The 22,814-nt window shown below is 40.8% G+C and overlaps 1 protein-coding gene across 1 annotated transcript in view; it reads right to left on the bottom strand.

Moving 5' to 3' along the window:
* Positions 1 to 22,518, bottom strand: part of SH3GL2 (SH3 domain containing GRB2 like 2, endophilin A1) — an 88,819-nt gene extending 66,301 nt beyond the window's left edge. The window contains exon 1 of the mRNA XM_063180936.1: positions 22,414 to 22,518. Coding sequence (XP_063037006.1) covers positions 22,414 to 22,458 — 45 coding nt within the window. The 5' untranslated portion in view covers positions 22,459 to 22,518. The remainder of the gene's footprint in view (positions 1 to 22,413) is intronic.
* Positions 22,519 to 22,814: the final 296 nt, after the last annotated feature.

The raw sequence follows: 22,814 nt of genomic DNA, 5'->3' as shown, positions 1-22,814 counted from the left end.
TAAAAAATAAAAAAGGAAAAAAGGACTTATTCCAGATGCCTTGGCTTCTTAAGAGTTGTCCTTAGCACCTTTTATAAAGACCATGGAAATGGATGAGCTGTTTCTAAACAAATGGATAAATATGGGCCATGGCAATAGTGCTACAGCACAAGCCCTGCACAGCCAGCCCAGGACCAACCAAGACCGCAGCCTGTGTTTGTGGAGCATTACATAACCTACAGATAAACCATATAGAGCTTATCATGCCCTGTGACTAAATACAATCTTAACATCCTATCAGAAAAATCAAGAGAATAAAAGTAGCTTGTGCTGCTTTGTGATCTGACAATAAATCAGTTCAGGAGGGAAGGGGACAAGGCTGCCCAATAATGGCTCATAAGCCAGAATTTCTCCGGTCAGGAAACCTCCTGCACGCTATCTGCTGCCCATGCCTCCTGGGACACTGCATTATATAACCACTGTAATACTCTTAAATGAACTGGAAAAGGCCAGGCACAGGGTGAAGTGTGTCTCCTGTGCCCCCCTTCTCCCTCAGCGCTCGTAACTGATGGTAACTGAAATTTGTTAAGTGGGGGCCTGAACCGATGCTGTGCTGAAGTCACTAAGCAGCTCCCAGCTGCCAGGCAATGCAGTGCCACTCCCCATCAATCAGCCCCTGCTCCCTGCTGCCTCACCTCACAAACACGGGCAAAACTGCAGTGCAAGACACAGGAAATAAAGCTTATACAGGCACAGACATTGCAGGCACCAGAGGTGTCATCTTTAAAACTTTCCTAGCAATGCTGATGTGCTGCTCAACACTCTAAAAATGGACCAATGTGGGTCTTCGAGAAATGAGTTTAAAATATTTCAGAATGGTTGCTGTAACTCCTAGCAGGAGAAAATATGTTAATTAGGCTACTGACACAGCCTGAACAGCATATCTGACTGTCTGGAGATAAGGATGCTGACAAACTCTTTACAGCAGAAATATGTTTTAAGAACAGCTCATCAGGAATTGAATGACTTGTGCCTCTTAGAAACACAATGGCAATTTTTTTTCTGTTGTCAGCATCCTGGCTTGAGCCAGCCACAAAGAGTACAAATTTTTTTTGAAGGGATGAACAGAATGAATCAGCTCTGATCCAATAATAATGGCTCCTTCCTATCCTCTATCTCTGCATCATGCAAACTGACAATAAACCCAGACAGGGGGCCTACAGATCCAAGATTAACCTAAACCCTCTTGCACCTTTAGCGACGGATGTTCCTCATTTAGTCACCCAACAGTCAGCCACAACAGTAATCACCATTTAAGCAGGAGTCAGAGCCAAGGTTTCTGGCTGAGACTGTAATAAGTCTTTCTGTTTAGATGCATATAAAATTAATTGACCACTTAACACTGATAAAGTGATATTTTCATTTCAAAATGTAGTCTTGAATGTGGTGTTCATCCATTTATAGCCAGAAAGGCAAAGAGAGGCAAAGTAATGCAAAGAACTCCTTTCACTTTAGTGACATCTTGCTGGAACCAGATAACTGCAAATTCCCAAATGCTTCTGCTTTCAAGCAGATCAAGAGATAGCAAAGATAAGGCCCTGTAGATGTTTTCTCTGTATCCTGAAAATTCCATGTCTGAACAGCAAAGTGTTTTTAACTTTCTATGCCTTTGCAAGAGTGTGAAGTTAGAATGGAAAATAATATTGAACAACTCACTTACACTGACCACGTCACTGTTTCCCTCAGGAAGCCCCAATTCACACAGCTGTCCAAAGCACTAGCCACACTTGTAGTTAGCTCCAGTTTGTTACAACATTATTATGTCTAGATAGACTTCTCAAAAAGTTTGACTTTTCTTCTCTTAGTGCATGATGTTTCCTGCTAATCAGTACTTTTTCACCGCCTCCTCATGATTAGTGTCAAGGGAGTTCAAAGGAAAGATGGAGCAGAGAAAAACAAGAAAGCAGCTCCTTGAGTGTCCCTCTTTTAGTGGACATTCTAAATGTATCTGAATGGAAAAGTAATGTAAAATAATGTTCTGCTGGAAGGAAGGAAAAAGTAGACTAAAGACAAACTTCTCCACAGAGAACTTTTCCTTAGGCTGAAATAAACAAAAGCAAGAGCTGAAAGTAAGCAAAGCTTCTTTGAAGGAGAGGTCACAGGGGAGCAATATGATCTGGGACTCCAATACATAGCACATTCTATTCTGAAAACCACGGATTTGATGGGAGTGCCAGAACAGGCATCACTGTTCCAATGTCACTGATGTCTGCACAAGCAAGCAGAAAACAAAAAACAGTGGAAGACTCAATTTTCAGATCAGCAATGTTCTGGGGAATCCTAGAAGAAAAGTGTTCTTGAAATGTACCACAGACAGGAATCATTAGCATAATGGTGCAAGTTTAAAGCCAGTATTGGCTTTTCTGCTGAATATCTTTTGCGGTGATTTCTCAATTGCCAAAGCCCAAAATAAAAAGCTCATATGTTCATAGTCTTGTCCATAAAGCCAAAAATCAATGTACATTACTTTACTGTCTCTTTGAAAACTCCTGTGACAAATGTGGTAACCTTTTCTAGTGTTCCTCTACCTTTGGACTGCAATAAATCAGAGCTCATTTCACTTTTACTTCACTGGTAATTCCTTTACTTGGCATAGCAAGTACCTAAATCTCAAGTATGCACACTGAGAATCAGGTATTTTGAATATGACTGAAATGTCAAATGGAATTTTATATATATAGTTCAATTACAAAGTCATTACTCTTTTATGTTGTTGAACATTCAAAATTCCCTGCAAAATATTTCCATTTATGTCTTAATTAGATATGCCATTCCTACAAAACACAGTTATCTTGAATCTCCCATCCAGATCTATCTGCTTTCTTCAGATTTCCTCTGAAGAATTTTCCTCTGCATAGTGGAGCCTTGAACAATCCCTTTGACAGTGCTTGATTCTGCAAAGTACTCAAAGGAAGTTTACATTAATTTACCAAATTAAGTTGGATTGGGCCTGTTGCAGAGTAAAATGTACAACAGTCACTGTGGCTTAGCTGTGCTGTGGCATTTTGATAATGAGCATCACTGACTGTCTCAAAGGTATGTGTCAGAACTTTAGCCATCATCACATTACAAAGGCACTCTTATCACACAAAAGAAGACTCTTATTGAAAGACTAATTGTTATCAATACAGTTTGGACTATACAGTCAAAACTATTCACCACACATTACTCATTTCTTAACTAATTGTTAACTACCATTTCCTAAAGTTACTTGCGTGAATGGAACACTAAGGGGATTATTGTGGTGTGTCAGAAGTTCCTATAAAAACTGCATCCCTATTTGGAAATGCATCAGCATTTTTCCCCCCTCAAAACAACTGAAAAAAATGTATTTTTTAATCTCAGCATTTGTGTTTAGAATGTTTGTGTTGCCCTTTTAGTCACCTTAGAATGGAAACATAAATTTTAAAAAGGTCTTTTTTCCATTCCTATGAAAAAGCCATTATTTACATGAAAGGGCTTACTCAGTATCTCTTTTTTAGTAGAATTAAATCCCTAGTTCTCCTATTTGCACAACTAGAGAGCTTCCCCACGAGGCGCTGAGAAGAAGGATAGTAAATACTGTTATTTAGTTTGAAATCCAGTGAGGCTTAACTTACCAGCCTTGTCCACTAATCCTCACTGTTCTGCTCATCATTAACCTCATTTGTCTCCTGACAAGTGTTTTCCAGAATGATACTCCATGAAGCCTTCTCCTTCTTTTCTCCCAATGGTGATTCAGCAGCCACTTGCATCCCTAATGGTGAGGGGGTGCCTCACTTGGACTCTGAAGCAAAACTGATTTTGCTGATGGCAGCAGCATGAAGGCAAAGGTACAGATGATATAGTCCTCTTTGCAAATGTGGAAAAGAGACAGAAATTTTCAGCAGGTAAGCTTCTTTTCTCTTAAAACACTACACCCTACACCCCTACTTGCTCACAGGTAGGCTGCGTCACTGGAGATCATTCTTGCTTTCAGAGCCTTTCACTTATAAGTTACCTCTTCTACTCTAAGAAACTGAAGTTGCTTAAGAAAGAAGAGCAGAAAATTGGTGAAACATTGGCTTACAAACTGCTTGAAACACAAACAGAAATTTCTGCTCCGCTCCAATAAAATTCTTGTACAGATTTTATTCTACATCCTCTACATCTCATTGATAGATATTGCAGTTTATCAATAATTTTCAAAAATTTTGTGAAAATTTGTATTTCTTAGCAAAACTGCTACATTCTATAGATGGTGTTAAAACATTACTCCTGTATCATGGGATTAGTCACTAGCAAGAATCATCTCTACAAGACAAATCAGCCAATGGCTCCACCAGAAAAAGAAACACTGAATAAGGAACTTAACAGTCAACTTGTATTTCATACAGACATAAAAAAACCATGCTTAATCTCGTGTACATATCTGTGCTTTAAATATACCACAAGATAACAAGGCTTGATCTATGGTTCAATTATCACTAAGTAGTGAAAGTGTCATAAACCTTTCTGTATAACTTTTCTGTCAGAACCATAGACAGTTATTTCTATTACAATCACAATAGCTGGCATCATTACTGGATACATTATTTCATGTCCTTACCAAATTTTGAAAGTATTTGGATGTTGAATGTTCTTTAACACGTCTGAAGTAGCTTAAGAACCACTTACTGGAGAATTCAAGTTCAAAGAAAATCAATGCGCAGAACTTGAGTCAGAAAAATAATGTATTTTCTTTCCCCAATTACGTAAAACAGAAGTTCCTATTATGCGTTATAATAAATTAATAATAAAAATTAGGATACTAAGAACTTAAAACGTCCGCATGTTTTCTGTAGTTGGAATTAATTAAGCTAGAGAAAGTGCCTATACATAAATCGTTGATATGTTATGTATAAATATCTAGCCACAAGCTTCTACATTGTTGCACCTGTTATGCTTCATTGTTTTATCCTAGCCTTAAATCAAAACCTTAAACCTAAATGAGAAATCTGAAAGCATAACAGAATGTTTCGGAAAGCTTCCTCTTTTGTTAACTGCACAGTACCCGATGCCCAGGCCCTGCATCCTCCAAGAACCTGAGGATCTGTGCTGATCCCCATGACACAGGCTGGCACTACAGCACTCAGCAGCCTCCTGCAGCCTGGTCTCGTAACTCATTATTGCTTCAGGCTCTTTGGCCAGCACGTGTAACACTATGTGACTACACTCTTGTCCTTCCTTTTTCACACCCTCCATTCAGGCAGATCTATACTGCATACTTGCCCTAACACAGTTAAGTGTTAGCTGGGAACTGACCTGACTCTGGATCAGAAGACCTCTGCCAAAAGAAGCCATTCACACAGAAGCAGCAAAGCAAGTTCTTCTTCTACAGTTGATTTTACTTGTAAGAGCTTCATAATGGCTTTAATCCCAGCATGTTTTTAATACAGCAATCACAGTTATTTATCAGTGCCACATGCTAATATTTCCATACTGGTACAGTGATCCTTCATTTGCTAGAGCCTCCCCTTTCCTCTGTCACTGAACAAAACCCTACAGACAGAGCATCGGCAGCTGTCTGTCTCTCAGCGCAGAAAATAAATGAAATACTTTTGTTTTTATAAAACTACTTCATAGGGGTCAAGATTATCACCCAGCACAGGTGAGTCATCTCTGCAGTGTTAGACATAGGAAAACAATTCACAGAGTAGAACTATAAGAAGTGAGATTTAATGCAAATTTTATAGACAACTCAGGAAAACTTTATTTCACAGTCTTAAGTACTGAATAAAGAAGTTTCACGCTCTGTTGTGAATAGAAATAGTTAAAACATGTTATATAATGGAGAGGATGCAATGTACAGCACTTAATGAAAGATTCATTATGCATGATTGAAATACCATCTCTCAGAGTAGCCTGCCGGACAAAATGTCCAGCACACAGCTAGGAAAGTCTATAACACGCTGGGTGAGAAATTGACTGATGGGTAGATGGGTACTAAATCACATCACATCAGGCTAGCAGACAGTTACCAGTAGGCTTCATGGGGCTCAGTTTTAGGGCCAGTGCTCTTTGATGTTTTTATTTGAAATTACCTGGACACAGAAATTGAAAGTCTGTTAAGTACTTTGCTGATGTTACCAAAGGAGGAAAACCTGTGAACTTCCTCAGAGGTGGAGAGGCCTTACAGAGAGATATGGATAAAACTAGAGAGGTGGGCAATCATCAGCTACATGAAACTGAACAAGAGCAAGTGATGGATTTTCTACCTGTGATGGGGTAATCCAGGTTGTATGTACAAGCTGGGGGACAAGAGCCTGGAAAGTAGCCTCATGGAAAAACAAGAGGGAGTTTGGATAGATGGCAAGTTGAATATGAGCCACCACTGTCCTGCCAGCCAGTAAGGCAACTGGAGTGTTCTGGGGTGCCTCAGGCACAGCATCACCAGCTGGGCAAGAGAAATGATTGTCCCTCTTTGTGCTGGTGCAGCCTCACCTCAAGTTCTGTGTGCAGCTCTGGGAGCTAAGCTCAAGGAGCGTGTCCAGAGGGAGGTGACCAAGGGGGTGCAAGATCTTCAGAGAGACTTACAGTGAGCGGCTGATGTCACTTATTGGGAAGGTCATTATCCCAATGCCAACACTGGGAAGAAAAGACCACATAATTACACTTAGTCTATGGAGGAATTCACTTTGATTATGAAATGTCTGTGATTTTTAAACTTTTAAATCCTGCAATTTTAATTATTATTTTCATAAAAGCTTCAGAACTTGGAGGCAAACAATTTACTTGAAAATATCTACTTAATGGAGTTTTAAACTAAACATTTAGCCCCTGCATTTCTTGAAAGGTTTGGAATTGTCAAAACACAAAGTTTCAAATCAAGAACAATGCAAACTCAGTCTGGTATATTTTTTTAAATCATGCTTTTAATTCAGCTTCTCAGTATCATAATGGCCCTCCTAAAGATTTTAAAATGTTCACAGCTGATTACACTATATATGTAAAAATAGTACTGCTTGTCTCATTAAACTACCATGATTTTCTACTTGGATATAAAACATAAAATATTAATTATCGCTTCAGAAGGCACTTTCATCCCTCAATTTGAATGCTCAAGCTTAAGATTGCTACAAAAAGCTTGATGATACCTTTTCTATTAGTATCCACATCTGCCCTTGTGTTTATGTTTGCAGCACACATATATACAGTGGCTGCACCATTTTCAAGTATTCTGCTCTGGTCAGATGGTAACAATAGCTAGTCATTTTCTCTGACGTACCACTTCATCGCCTAAAGAGGAACTTCGGATTACTGGGGTACGGTGTCTATATCTAAATATCTCCTATGCTGATACATAAATAATATGGACATACACACAAAATAACCTATCTCCTTTGTCTGAGTGCTACATTCACATTCCTGATAGCTGGGACTGCTTGATACATAATCATATACAGATATGTGAATAGGGATGCTCCATAATAATTTCACTGCTAGTTCCACAAGGACAAGTGAAGCAGAAGAACATGAAATGAAAAAGGCTTGCATGTCTACGGGGAGACTCTAATTGGATTCAAGAATTTCAAATTCATCTCCAAATGCAGAAAAGCGAAGACTGACTCACAGGTCTTTCCATAGAGAATGAATATGTGAAATTAGCAGGAAAAATTCAGGTTATGTGGGTAGAAGAAATGCTATAAACCCAAATACATTTGTAGTGTAAAAAAGCAAGTAAAAGTAATGTATTTATATGGCTCCTAAGAGTTTCACAGTGCCTGAGAGAGGGTGAGGACCAGAACAGAGGAAGAGCATTTGCCACATACACATCACTCCAGAAGCAGACAAACACAAAGTCATCTGAACACAGGCAGAACTGGGTTAGTCCCAGGGGGACAGCAGCTTTTCATGATGTCACTCAAGAAATCAAAATATAAAACTGTGCATACCACGTTAGTGTACATGTATGTTCAGTCTGAAGGAAGTGTATAAAGTGTCTGTCACCATCTAGTTTTGTCCTCACCGCAGTAAGGACACAGGTAGAGGGCTGTAGGATTCCACTGGGATGCACCAATCTTTACAGTCCCTTGCAGCAGTTTGAAGGCAAAGCAATCTCTGTGTTGTTATTTAGATGTATGATCTTGGATCTTGCCGTGTGCAACTCTGTTGAACAATCCGCCGAAAAAATACAACACAGGTTATTCAGGTTGTGATCTACTCCTTGGACAACTCTGTGTTACTGATTAGTTCATACTAAAGGATGAAATCACTTGTAACACCGCTCAGTGATGTCATTAGTTCTTGTGGGAATAAAAGTTGTAACAGCCCTAGAAACACAGGTTACCAGAAGGAACAGAGCTCTCACAAAGGCTGTTTGCGTAAGTGCAGATAAGCATTCTTTCTGCAGCATGACAGTAAAGTACACCAATGATGACATTTGCCTTAGGAAGATCTAAAGAGAAAAAAGCCAGACTATCCACTTTACATGATGGCTCTCTGTAACAAAGAGGGCTTTCTGAAAACTTCAAAAGTCCATGCAGCATGGAAGTTTTGCCATGCACATGCCCCTACCAAGCAAGACTGCAGAGATCACAATGACTCTACAGAACCAGACAGAAACATAATGACATGAGCAAAGCTATGATTAAATAGGGGGTACACCAATCAGTTTAAATATAGAATGGCTCTCACCCACATATATTAGCAAAACTATAAATTCCCTGATTGATTCAATTATTATTCATGAGAAACGGTATTTATTACAATTTATCAAGCTTTTGTGTGAACTTCAGGAAGTGTAGCTGAATAGCCCAGATTTAAAAAAGATGATGAATTATGATCAACTCATTATCAGTGCTTAAAATTTACCTTTCCAATACCATTCCAATACTTTCTTCATTTAAATCTTCAACGCTTCAAAGAAATTAAATAAAATACCTTAAAATTAACATAAATATACATATTTACATATATATACACATACACATATATATATGAACATATACATATAAATATATACACGCACACACACACATATATATATATATATATATATATACACATATACATCTTTCTCCTACCACTCATCAAAAAAAGACTGAGGTGGAAACAAAGAATTTGAAGGTGACCAAAATTCATGGCACATGGCTCTGATGAAGTGCATTGCTTTACTGGAAGTATCTGGAAAGATAAGCCTCCAGAAGCCAGGGGGCATCATATTCTTGACTCTTCAGAGGGATGCAGAATCCAGCGTCTCCCCACACTCACCTAAAATGAGTGAGCTACAATGAGCTTCGCCTGTTGAGTGTGGATTATAGTCCTCAGATCTTCCAGTCCCACTGATTACTTGATCAACAGCAAAACCAAAGTTTTCATGTCAAGGAGAAATCACAAGTCTATCTTTGTCTCCAAAGTGAGGTTTTAAAACCAGGTATTTCAAACCTGACAATAAACAGGTATGGCAGTACCATTACTCACTAGAACTGCACACTAAATTAGCAAGTTAGATCTATGCAGTATGTATCTTCAGCAAGAGCAGCATCAGCCAAGATCATACACCACTCTAGTCATTGGGTTCTGGTTGCATGGTAGCAATGGCTCAGATCAGAAAATACAAAAAAAAATACAAAGCAAAAAAAGCAGAATAAATAGACATTTGCCATCAGGGACACGTTTACAACAGCTACCCTCTTTGGCATACCCAGAGATCACGAATTCACAGTTTCCTCATGAGTTTACAGCTGCTTTTCCTCTATCACATCTTTTGCACAGTGGTGAGACAAAAGTGCTGCAAAGCAGGGAGAGGAATTCTGAGCAAAGCTTGCACTGCCAGTGCAGATCCCTTGGTTACTACAACCATTCACTGCCTGGCTTATGTCTGGGTGCACAGAAAGAAAGTGGTTAAGGATCCTTCACCTTCTTAGTGAAGGCCGTCTATGGCAGACATCAAAACTCATGATGGAGCACAGAAGTGGTTCATCACCAGCCTCCTGGTTTGCGTTACTCAAACCTTGGAGATGTGAACAATCAGGGCTGCAGCAGGGTACCCAGTAGCTCAGATTTCCAGAAGATGACACTCCTAGATGGCAACTCAGCAGTGCTACCAAGATCACCAGAGATCACAGGGCGTGTTTCAGGAGTTCCATCCTCATCTCTTTAAAGTCCCGTGTTTTCTGTGTCTCAAAAAGGACAATCTAGTTCTTTAAAATGAGATAAAGGTAAAGAAACCTGCTCTGCCACATCCGTTAATTTATTACATCATTTCTTAAAATGCCCTCTTGATTCATAAATTCACATGATTTCTTTTCTGTGTGGATGATGTTACTTTTCTTCTGACATCTTCCACCACCTTGCTTGCAAAGGAAGTTAGTAGTAGTCAATCAATTTACTAAATTTAAAACTCAAGTCAACCCATCAGCTGAACAGAGAGCTCTTCACAACTGTCTGAAAAAAAACTTTAAATATTCACATGACATAGAAAAACCTATCTAAAACTGGAATATTTCCTGCAATTTTCACAAGCTTTTTGCACTGTGTGACTTTCCAATATAGACACTGCCTCAGAAGTTTAGGTCAGCTGCTACTTCACTCTGTCTGAAAGAAAGCAAGAGGGAGGGGCACAATCACACACTGTCAAAGATCTAGAACACATTTCAAACTGGAACAGCTCTCGAAGGAGGTAAACTTGAAGACAAAATGGCTCAGAGGAATTACTGATGGTTCTTTGCAGTGCCTGTCATTTGTCTGCTGTTATGTGTGGTTTCCCCCTCAAAACTCTTAAGTCTTATAACCATGTAGTTATAACGAAACCCTAGGTTTTTCTCTTGCGTTACTAATTTTAAAACACCTGGATTCTGTAATTTCTCCTTAATTTTTGGGATTATAGGCTGCTAAAACACTGTTATTAATAATAATAATGAAAATCTTGGATAAAAATTATTTCTGAATGTTTAAGATAAATGAGCAAAAATATGCAGATCAGCAGAATTTAGTCTGCAGAATGTTTTTTGCTGCTGAGTAAAGGCATATAGCACATGCATTAGTGAATGTTTCATACTAAAAACAAGGTCACCTCCATAGTACATTTGTATAAAGTCTCCTTTGCAAACAAAATACTGGGAAAATTTTTGTAAATCCTGACTATGCACTGCTTGCTTGCAAAACCTGTGATAATACATAAATGCTTTCTGCTTTCCTTAAATGATTTATACATCTTTTAAAATATTACATTAAAGAATTAAGAGCTACACTGCATTGTTTTATAATTTAGAGCAATAGTTAATGCCAGGACTCTTGCTGTTTAAAAACAAATAAGGTACCAAAACAAAACCCAACCTTTTCCAGCCTGCTAACCAAACACATTACTTCAGTAGAGCCAAGGACTCACAATAATAGAAACAATAAATTAATTGCTTAAGTCTCAGTTCCTTGATCACCCTGACCTGCTGCAGAGGAAACTAGGCCCACAAATCCTACCAGAAATTCCTCAGATATAGAAGAATGGCACAGAAAATGAGCAAAAAGTCACTTTTCCTGCCCTCCTGGTCACTTGGCAGCAGAGATGTGGGAAAAGAAATGGTTGCAGAAGAGGGCACTGCAGAGCTTTGCTTGTTGGCTCAGGCTCAGGAGGGCTGTGGCAGGAAACCAAAGTATCTGTAAACACACTTTAATTTATCTTTTTGTCCTGCCACTTCCACTCTTCCCTGGGACTTTCTGTCAGACTTAGGTTCCTCTGTGATATGACAGAACAGAATTCCTATACCTTTCTCTCAAGTCTTCTCTGTAGCTTAGCACAGGCACCAGAAATCATTACTACTTTCTTCTTCAATGTATAGCAAGAAATCTCAAAAGCAAAAACAGGGCAACAGCATTTTAAAGCACTCTTATTTCTGACCTGGGAATACTAAGGAGCAAGCTGGCATTATCTTGTCCATATTTGTTAATGCTTCTAAAGCCTTAATATTTCACATCTTAAACCTATAACCACAGACCCAGTCACTTTCAAGGGACATACCAAACACCTGATGACTTCAGATAGTGATACAGCCACGGGGTGGTGTGGTACCATGACTAAATTCATGACCTTGCAATAGCGAATAGGAGAAAAAAATCCCATTCTCTTCTGTTAAGTCCTCAGTGTAGTGTTAATAAAATTACTAAAACACAGCATACAAAGATAACACCTGATCCCACTCTCCCCACTTACTGCAGCTCCCTGCTACCTGCTCCATCACATGCTCCAAAGGGCTTCCAAGAGCCCTAAATTCCTATCCCAGAGCCCTCTGGCTCAGCCATCCAGAAGGCTGTCACTTATACTCCTGATCTGATCTTCATTCTTTAACAAACAGCTCATTTGACATCCATGGCTTCTCCCTCAGCTGCTTAATTTACCTTCCCAACTTTAATTTTACTGCAAGAAAATTAATATAGCATTTAAAGGAAATGCAATTTACTGTAACAATACTTTCCAAAGGTTTTAAAGAAATATCAGGAGGAAATCAGGGGAAAAAAGTCTACAGCAGTCAATCTGTTTATAGATCAAGAAGTTTCCCTGAGCACACATATAGTTAATCTGCAAACAGAAATGAGAAAAATATGGAACTAGAATAGACTGTTTTATTGCAGCTTCATTAAATTTTCAAATCTCTCTTGCTCCAATGTGCTGTGGAAGGAAAGAGAGAAAGAGTCTTTTACAAAGAGCAAGATATAACAGCACCATATCTGTATGTCTCTAGAGAAGCTTTCAAAGCTGCTCAGGAAGACAGCCTACATTTTATAAAAGTTGCTAGAAATCTTATATAGCTGATTTAAATACATAATTTGGGAAGTGGTCTTGTTCTTAAGATGAGAAGGGTAAATGAGCAATTATCCTATCAGCCCAAAAGACATAAGTGTAAGGTCAGCCATTAGGCACCGCATAAATTTTCTCGTATAGTCTGGCAGACATTTTCAAATAGAAGTCCGTCGACACTTCGACTTGTTTTAATCTCAAAAACTTATTTTTATTCTTAGAATAGACTCTGGAGTAGAACCAGCAAGCTCCAGTCAGAAGCTCAACCCAAGCATGCTCGTCTCCTTTCTTGGCTAATACATTCAGGCTGTGCATCAAGAAACAAGACAGCTAAACACCAGCTCTGCCCTCGAGACTCTCTGGGCCTCAAGAGCCACAACTGCACACATGTCCAGAGACTTATGTTCTTCTGTCAAAAAGATCATATGTGGTTTAGTCACTTAGCAGCACAGAGCAGAAGGATAGCTCCTTTTTTGCAGATATACTGAAACTCACCTCAAGAGTCTGCAACAATGCTTTCTCATGTTGAATTACAAGGCTCATTCCCCTCCTTATGGTTATGGACAAGGAAGACACACTGGGACCTTGCCTTTCATCTCAAAAAGCTATACATCTGCATAGCCAGTATGTGTTAGTGCACTTTGCAGCCCGGCCGGGTACTGGGGTCACCGGGAGCCCCTGGGCCGCAGCTCGGAGCACGCTGGCCCGGCGCTCGGAGCTCGGCTCTGCCCGCGAGGGCCGGGGCCTGCACCGCACTGCTCCAATGAGTCACCGGCCTGATGCAGCGACTTGGCTGATCCAGCAGAAACCTAGCAGAACCTTTGGCAGCCAGCGCTGGGGAAACTTTCCACACACAAAATATAAAGGCTCTGTCAGTCTACTCAGAACAGCAAACTCTCCCTAGGGAAAGAAAAAAGCACTAAGTCATGGAAAGCTTATTTTTCAGTGGCTGTCCAGCAGTTCTGGTTAAAAGACCATCCTGAAATCAGAGCAGCAGAGGACAATTGCCTCTTCCTTATTCTTTCTCCCTGTGAGACAGGAAATCTGTAACAGCTGGGGTTGTCAGCTTAGAAACAATGTTACCTTTTTCCCTCGTTAGTGACATTTGATTCCACCTATACTGACGGACACCATTAAATTCATGTTGACTTCATTAACCCATTGGTGATACTTAAGCTGTGTGTGTTTTGGGAACAGTTATCTTTGCTCCTGGGCTGGAACAGTACACGTTATCACTGCGTCCAGATCAGGAACAGGAATCCTGGAGCTAGCCGGATAATGAAGCAGGAAACAGCAAGTGTTAGCTTCCTTCAGGAACATCTGCCATTCCTTCTCCCTCCAGTCAGTCACCACCCGTACATACCAGACCAGACAGTGCACCTCTGCTCAGTTTTCAAGGATCCCTGTTGTGGACCTCTCCAGTCTTTCATCCTCACTCATCTTCCTTTCTAGTATTTTACTTCTGCCCAAGTCTACTGTTAAATAAAAAAATAGGATACTTTCCAGAAGCTGTAGAGCTTTTGTTATTCTATTTCAAGTGTTACAGATTTTTGGCTATAAAAGAGCAGCCTTCCTAAAACATGCCAGTTCAGGCCTTTGAAAAGTCACAGGTCCAAAACCACCCTGACTTACACATTCTGAATGACAATATTATAAAACAAAAAAACCCCTTATTATTCTTTTGGTATTTTATATGTTTTGATGTCATACATATTTTTGACTCTCTCTAGCAAGAAAATTCCATTGCTACCATGCAAAGCTTAACTTTTGTTCCTGTATGCCTTTTTTTGCAGCACCTTACATAGGTGAAACAAAACAGAAAGAGTCTAATAGAGGAAAAAAATATTTTTTCTGCATTGAAAAGCTAAAGATTTATATAAGTTACCTAAGCTTCCCTCAGCTTTCAGCTGAGACAATTACACCTTCAAAAATTCATATTTTGCCTATTTATACTTATGGCAGTCTAGAAGAAAGGTATATTACGTTTACAACTTGCAGCAGTCACATCCACTTCCGAGAGTGGTGAATTCGTCTCATATTTGGCAATACGTTTTTCAGCAATTTTGTAAGAAAGGAAGATTCCCTGCCAGCCTCAGAATACTATGTGCATATTTAAAACCCAAATCTAGACTACAAATAATAACATAAGATCCAACCACTCTTCCTGAAAGACAAACTTCCATTTGTTAATACTAGTGAAAGGCTCCTTGGATGATGGAGTCTAGCCAGTAAATGTGCACTCATGGTTATTGTGCACATCAAGGCACATTTCCACATTCAAACATTCTGATTCCTAAAAATGTTTGCATTTGGTTAGAACATTCTTCATGCCTCAGCTCTGTTTTAAAAGTTCTTAATTCCTTTCATAACAGTAGAAAATAAAACTAAATTCCATCCATTACTGACCAGTGCAAGAAATGGGATGAAGCAACCAACAGTTTTAGCTAACTGCGTTTGGATGACAAAGATAACATTCCCAGGGGGAAAAAAATTATATGGTGAAACAGTAGAGAAAAATACACTAGTTGGTTGTCTCTCATGCTTTAGCCAGTTCTGTGCAAACACTTTCATTGCAGTGGAAGGATAGGCCTTAGTCTGATGCCCTCAATTCCCTTTTCAAAAAAACCCAGTTAAGTTGAAAAGCTGTTCCTCTACAAGCAGAAAGAAACCCATCCATTGCAGAGTTACACTTGTAAAATTGCAGCATTTCCAATTCAGCCCTTAGATTACGATGCCATAACTTTCCAAGGCAGACAAGCTCTAAGTGACTCATCTGGAAAGGCAAACACCATTTATTTTTGACATTTATACCTTATGAATTATTAATTGGTTTTCTGCATCTAGATTGATTTTGCATGAAAAGGAATTTCTGGCACAGACCTTAAAGCTGAAAAGTGTACAGATTGGAAAAGAACTCAGCAGTAATATCTATCTGTCTAAGTGTTGCTTAAAAGAGCAAATCCTGTTAGTCTACTGAAAGTCATAAAAGACTAAATGAACATTTGCAGGAAAATTTTCTTTCTAGAGAAAAAAACCCCAGTTTTTATCTCTAACGAAACTTGCTCTCCTTTCAACCTGTTTCCTGCACTCTTTCGCAAAGATGCAGAACAAAGTGATGTCTAGTGCTTAATGGCATTTTAAATTGAAAGATAAACAGTATCTCTGGTGTTTCTTCACAACAGCCACTGAATTTCATATCCCAAAGGTGAAAAACAAGCTCTATATCAAAATGTTTAGATAAACTCTTCACATGCAGACATTTTGCAGCCAATAGAAACTGGAAATTAGGCAATCAAAAAGAGTAACAATTGATGTATAAATAACACAAGTTATTAAAAACATCAAACTGAAATCCACAAAAAATATGATGGAGGCAGAGGGGAATATAAATATTTTAACAGTCTGCTGCCATAGAATTGTGGAGGAAAAGGCAGGGAAAACCAGTAATTTTTCTCTATTTTAAAATTTCTGCTTACAAAGAATTCAGCATAGCAACCCCTTTTGACAGTGATAACAAATCCAAGGAACACAAGACCAAAACACAGCCTGATGAAAATCACATAAATGCTGACAAGGATCTCAGCTAGTGGGACCTATCTACTCTGAAATAGATATGCATTCCATTCTCCAGCCTTCCTCTAGTAAGAGGTGCAATCGCCAAATGAGAATTTCTTGTTCTTTCAGAAGGTCCTCTGGCATCACACCAAACCACAAGGTTATGCTGCTGCTGCCTCAGCAGCACCTTTGCTGGGATCAAATAACACTCCCTTTCTGTGGAGAAATGATGATGGGAAAAGAAGGTGAGCGCAAACTGCTGCACTCAGTGTGAACCATATGACGCTGCAACAACTACGTCAGTCCAATTTCAGTCTACAGAATAAAAAAAAATTTAAATATGTTTATTTATAAAGATACGTCCTCCATCACGGACACAAGAACATTATCACTATTACATCAAGTGCAAATACATACCCACAGATCACTCTCTACAGGTCCATCACAGTGATTTCCATCTACAGACAAACTGAAAATATGCTGAATTTCAAACAACCACTTATAATTTTTAATTTTCTACCATGCAGGTCTGTAGAGCCTCTGTAAAGGGAAATTTTATGAAAAATGTAAGCACAGTAAATAGCTATTTCTTTTTTCTCTGCTTGGGGAGCGAAAAATTAATTAATTTTAACTTCTGGCACTTCTATGACAGATTGGATGGATTCCTGTGATGTGCTATAACCTCAGATTATAAAAACGCTACTATTTTGTCTCCAAGATTAAGTGCAGGATTAGATAAGCACTGAAAGCAAGGTAATTGTGCTGTGGCAAACATCATCGCAATAATGCCACACTGTAGCTCAATTTTCCTTCGTCTGATTATCTACATATACTTAAGAAAGGATAAGCACCACCATTGTCCATCAGGAGCCACTGCCTGAGAAGAAAATCAGAGCCACAGAAGTTTCTGGAAAGCAGCAGAAGGAAGACCTTTTAGTTCTAAGGTAAGAGGTTTGGAGGATGTTTTGGCTGTCCCTGAACATACCACAGACTTTCCCTGGTAAGAGGGCCATGAGTCAGGGCACATCCCACTAAATGCTGCCCATACAGCTTCTCTTCACATGTTCTCACAGAACAGCAGCAGCTCCTTGGGGCCCACAAAGCAGATTTTCAACTCTGTCCCTCTTGTCGAGCTTTTAAAAGCCAAAGACTTCACTGGTACACTACTAGGTCATGAGAGTCAATGTTCCAGCTCCTCAAGCCTCTATCCTTCACAAGAAATATGTCAGACCAACTCGGCACCTCCCTTCCATTTGCAATTAGGAGCTACGTAAAAGTACAGAATTTTCTGCACAGTAACCTCTGCAAAATCTTCTTCAATTAGAATTGGTTATGCTGCTCCAGCACTTTATGCAGCATGCTATCAATCAGTATGCTAGTCATGAGGACACATTTAAAACTCAAAGACAGTTTTGCATGAGTGACCAAGAGCGTCCAGTTCTTCCTTGCTATGCAATAATTCCAGTTAAGATGGGAGTCAAGATATGAAACAAAAATTTGGTGCATGCTGTGTTTTGAACACAGCATCTATGGGTATTCTTTGCCTCCAGACATCACTGGGAGAAAACTTAGAGATGGGTGTCATTTAGTGCTCCAACTTTTATATACATATATAAAAATGGAAAGTGTATCAATCAGTTGGAAAGCTACTACAGGAACTTTCCAGATGTTTGAGAAATCTTAAAAAAAAAAAAGTCATGATCTTTTTAGTACAAAAAGCAGCAGTTCCTCCAATCCGATTTAGAAATAGGGTTTAAAACTGGCGCAGACTGTTTAAGCCATCAGCAACTCAGAAGGGTTACACAGTATCCAACTAAAGAGCAATTTAGATTAAAGTCAATTTTCACCCTTTCAATTATGTAATATCAATAAAAGGACGCACGGGAATCATGCCAAATGTGAATAATGTATCTGGCAATCAGCTAGAGCACACAAAGAGAAGGAATTTCCCTACCTGCTGCGGAAATAATCCCCTCTGCAGCTGAGTATTGTTTTCTAAAAATAGTCTTTATTTCCAGATCAAAATTTTGCTCCCTTTCCTTAATCCCAAAAGGTAGTGCTCCACACTGAGAGAAGCCAACAGCCTGCCAGCGGGGCCTGCCTCTCAAACAGAGGTTTCTAGCAGCCTGTCTGGGCTCTATCCTCAGAGCCACACCACCCTGCAAACTACCCTCGTTCCACCATCCTCACACTGCTCACAAGTTTCTACACTACATGAGAAGGGAGATCTTTAAGTTCCACAAAAGCAACACACGGTGCAGCGTTTGCACTAAGAAAAATATAACGCCGCCCAGCTTTCCAGGCGAATTCCCACATGTACCTTTGCATGTGAGGAAACATGGAAGGAGAAAAGCAGACCCACTGCTACAGATTCAACCACAGTCAGCTGGAAAAGACAGGTGATGGCCTATCACTGGAAAAGCAAACACAGCTGCCACAGAACACTGCAGGACAGTCAGGAACATGTTATGAATACAGAGTGTGCTAGCGATTACGGAAAATATTAATATCAACAGAGAACAGTAAAAATTGGTTAGTTGCAGTTTGTTTAGTAAGTGGACTGAGTCATACATTACAGAGAAAAACATTTTACATACTTCTGACCAAGGAATTAAAAAAAAACATTCTGGCAGATGAACCCAAATATTCTCTTTTTCACATGAGAACCTGTGTAGACAGGCTCTGAATTAGCACAGAAGGCCTAGGAAGACCACAGAACTTTGTGGACAACAGCATAGCTAGGCAGGAGTCTCATTTGCTTCTTATTCACCAGCAGTCATTCTCTTACTGTGCCATTCACAGGTTGCCTTGTTAAAGACAGAAGCATAGTAGTTTCCACCTAAAGTAATGGCATCTAACAATCTACTGACAATGATGAATGGAGTGGAAGTCATTTCTTCAGATGTTTCTTCCAATATCAAACATTTTTTTCTCATTTTTTCAAACATATACATAGAAATGTGTAAATTGGGTTATTTGGTCTGGGTATTGAGACAAAGTTAATCACGAAAGCAGAATGCAGTGGTAGAAAATAAACCATACTGCAGGCTTTTGGTTCAAATCACCACATTAATATTTAAACACTATTTAAATGTCAGTCACATTTATTCAGTTGTTTCAAATGGAACATCAGATGTGGTCATTCCCAGAATTTGTGTTAAGCTCTTTCCCTAAGAAATTATTACTTTCTGAAAGCTGTTTTGACTGTGCCTCACAAGAGCCATATTATGCAATGAATGCAGTCATGTGGAAACAAAGCTCACGCTATTTTAAAACAAATGTGTTTAAATGCCCCAGACTGTCAAATCTGTATCACCCAAAGTGACTGTGGTAGTTTTATAACTGTACATAAACCTGGAGGAAGCCATATTCTGTCAGTCACACTGGCACAACACTACTGGCAAAGGAGTCTGCATGCCTAAAGAAAAAGGGACCATTTGGTGGCACAGCACTTTGTTGCCCATTTCTGGAAAAAACATTTTAGCTCTTCCCAGCTTCAGGATGTATGACAGATCTGCAGCACCATGTTAACATTCAAATGGGGTAATTTCTCCTTCTTAGGTGCTCTGTCAATATTAGAAGTAAATGAACAACCTAACCTGCTCCACATGGTCAGTCTAACATCTGTATTAATGCAATTCTCTATTAATACCAGGGCTTCCAGACTCACCCTGCTTTTACAAACTCAGGAAGATTTCTCTAAACTTTATTTATCTGCTGCACAGAGGTAAACCCATTAGTTTTTCTGAAAGGCAAAAGGGTGAACACTCGACTCATTCCAGAAGGTACAAAGTGTCCTCCTGCTCGTCAATGTCTCACTGCTGCTGCAGGTGTTCCATGAAAGTTGCCAGGCATTAAGTTCTTCAGCACAACTGCTAAACTGGCAGTACTTCATGCAGGTTAGCTTGACATTTCACAAGTCAGAAAACAATAAAGGAAATGAAATAAAGTTTTTGCATTGTATAAAACAATCTAGATGTGCTCTTGATATGACCTAGGACTCTATTAAACAGCACATCATATAAATAAACATGAGTAAGAACCAAATGAATAATTTAGAATTTTTAAACACTTCCTATTTGTCTGTTCCTATCTGGAAAGCTTCATTCATGCCAGCAATGTCAATCTGTATTTCACCTGGTGTTTAACCGCTAGTCAAAAGGATTACTCCCTGGAGCAAGGTCAGCACAACTATGTCGCAGATTTCTCACTCATAATGCACACAATCCAATAAGCAGATCACTCTTCAACATACTTGTGAGTGATTCTCATACATGAATGTGTCTTCATGGCCTGCATGAAAACAAACTGCGAAAGTCAAGGCTGGGGCCAAAAATCCCTGGGTCATCAGATGTCAGGCTGCTAAATCTGGCATCAGAGACTTAAATGTTTTTGTTCCAGACAGCTAAAACTCTTCCTTCCTTCTAAATGACAGTACTGCTGACAATCAGTGTGAGAGTGTCATCTGAAGGACAAAACAGCAGGCACAGACCTTTCACACCATGCTCCCTCAAAAAAAGATGTTTACCTCTGCTGCTGCAGATGCATTCTCATTAGCTTACAAAAATGGAGAACTGAAATTTCTAATACTAAAAAGTGAACTTCATCTTGCCTGCTTCTTAAAACATGGACAGCAGAGACACTGAAATTCTTATTTTCAGTATCAGAAAATAAGAATTGCCATAATGATGATTCCTAGGCTGCTCATAGCACCAAGGGCAGCAGGGGAAGAAACAGCAAAGTAAGCAGCAGCAGATGGGCACTGCTGGATGGGCTCAGGCACACTTACCTGCTCCTTATGCCATCTGTTTTGAGTGCAGACGTTTTCTTGCAAGGCTTATTTTACCAATGATGCAGAACAATGTGGCATGAAAGGTGAGACACAGTGTTATTCAATGTCTTCATGCACCCACTCAGGACTTGGTATAAAACCATTGCATTCAGAGTTATAGTGTGTACTGGTGCAGCTACAAGGTATGGAAAATCAGAATTTAGACAAATATTTGGATTAAGGATCATTTTTCGGGCGAATATTTCCCCATAGTGCTCAAGAGATGAGAAGCATGAGAAGGGGAAACACATGGGTGTTGAAAAGTCAAAAAGTGGAATGTATCTTGTGTGCCTGGATCTACAGATTGCTTGCAGTGACCAAGACTCCTAGCTGAGGATGCCTGCAATGGCAAGCAATTGGAAATAACTGGAGATTTAGTATTTAGTTACAAACAAAACAAAACTTGAAAAAACAACCAAACAAAACAAAAACACACAAACAACAACAACCAAAAAACCCCCAAAACACACACACACAAAAATCCATAAAAACCCCAAAATCACAAAAAAACCCCCACCTACACTGCACAGGTCTTGGTGTCAGCTCTCTAGATCTAAATTAATTCCTCTGACTTACATGAAATCATTTTAGATTTAGCCCTAAAGCACACTAAGTCACTAAGTCAGAATTTGTACCCTCGCAGACTCTAACACACAGATTTTGTATTATGAAACAACTCAACTACTGGTGAAACACTCACCCTGACCTTCCTGCAATATCACACCATGCCTAAAGCAACAGAACCAAACCTCATTACTCGGATTTCAGCTGCGGTCTAGACCCACGAAACAAAAAGGTCACGTTTATTGCCGTTTTCCCATAGTCAGGCTAAAACAAACAGCGCCTACGCAACACGGCGCACAGACCTCGGCAGGGAAGGTCCGACCCGGGGCGGGTACTTGCGGCAGCGGCTGCCCCGCGGCTCCCAGCGCGGCGGTCAGGGCACCCCGGGAGCCGCTGCCCGCTGCCGCAACGCGCCCCGAGCCCCGAGCGGGGAGGCGCGGCGAGCGCGGCCCTCGGCAGATGGACACCCCTGCAGACCCCCGCCCTCCGCGCACATCCATCCCTGCGCGCACCCGGCCAGACACACGGCGCCCCGCACGCTCGCTCATCGCGCACGGCCGGGCACAGCATCCGCGCAGACCCACTCGCCCCGCTCTCACTCGAGTGAAGACCCGCGCACAAACCCGTGCATGCCCACGCACACGCCGGCCGCAGCCGAGCGCGCTCCGCGCCTGGGGAGAGCGCTCGGTACCTGCGTGGCTTTGTGGAACTGCTTCTTCAGCCCGGCCACAGACATGGCGAGGGCAGCGCGGAGCAGCGGAGCCGAGCGGAGCGGAGCGGAGCGGAGCCGAGCCGAGCCGAGCCGAGCCGAGCCGAGCCGAGCCGAGCCGAGCCGAGCCGAGCCGAGCCGAGCCGCCGGGGCGCTCTGCCTGCCCGCACCGCACCGCACCGCGCCCGGCGCAGGCTGTCAGACGGCGGCGGCGGCGCGGGAGCGCTGTGACGTCAGGGCGGGACGCGCCGCCCCCGCCCCGCAGGTGCGCCGGCTGAGGCCCCGCGGGGCTCCGGGGCCGCCGCAGCGCCGCCACCGCCGCCTCACGGCCGCCGGCCCGGGACCCGCACCCGCCCCCTCCTGTGGCCGACGGCGCTCGCACC

This window comes from Melospiza melodia, chromosome Z (assembly GCF_035770615.1).
Source record: "Melospiza melodia melodia isolate bMelMel2 chromosome Z, bMelMel2.pri, whole genome shotgun sequence".
NCBI classification, from domain to species: Eukaryota; Metazoa; Chordata; class Aves; order Passeriformes; family Passerellidae; genus Melospiza; species Melospiza melodia.
Note: the sequence above shows the minus strand (reverse complement) of the source record. Positions and strands in the feature narration are given on the sequence as shown.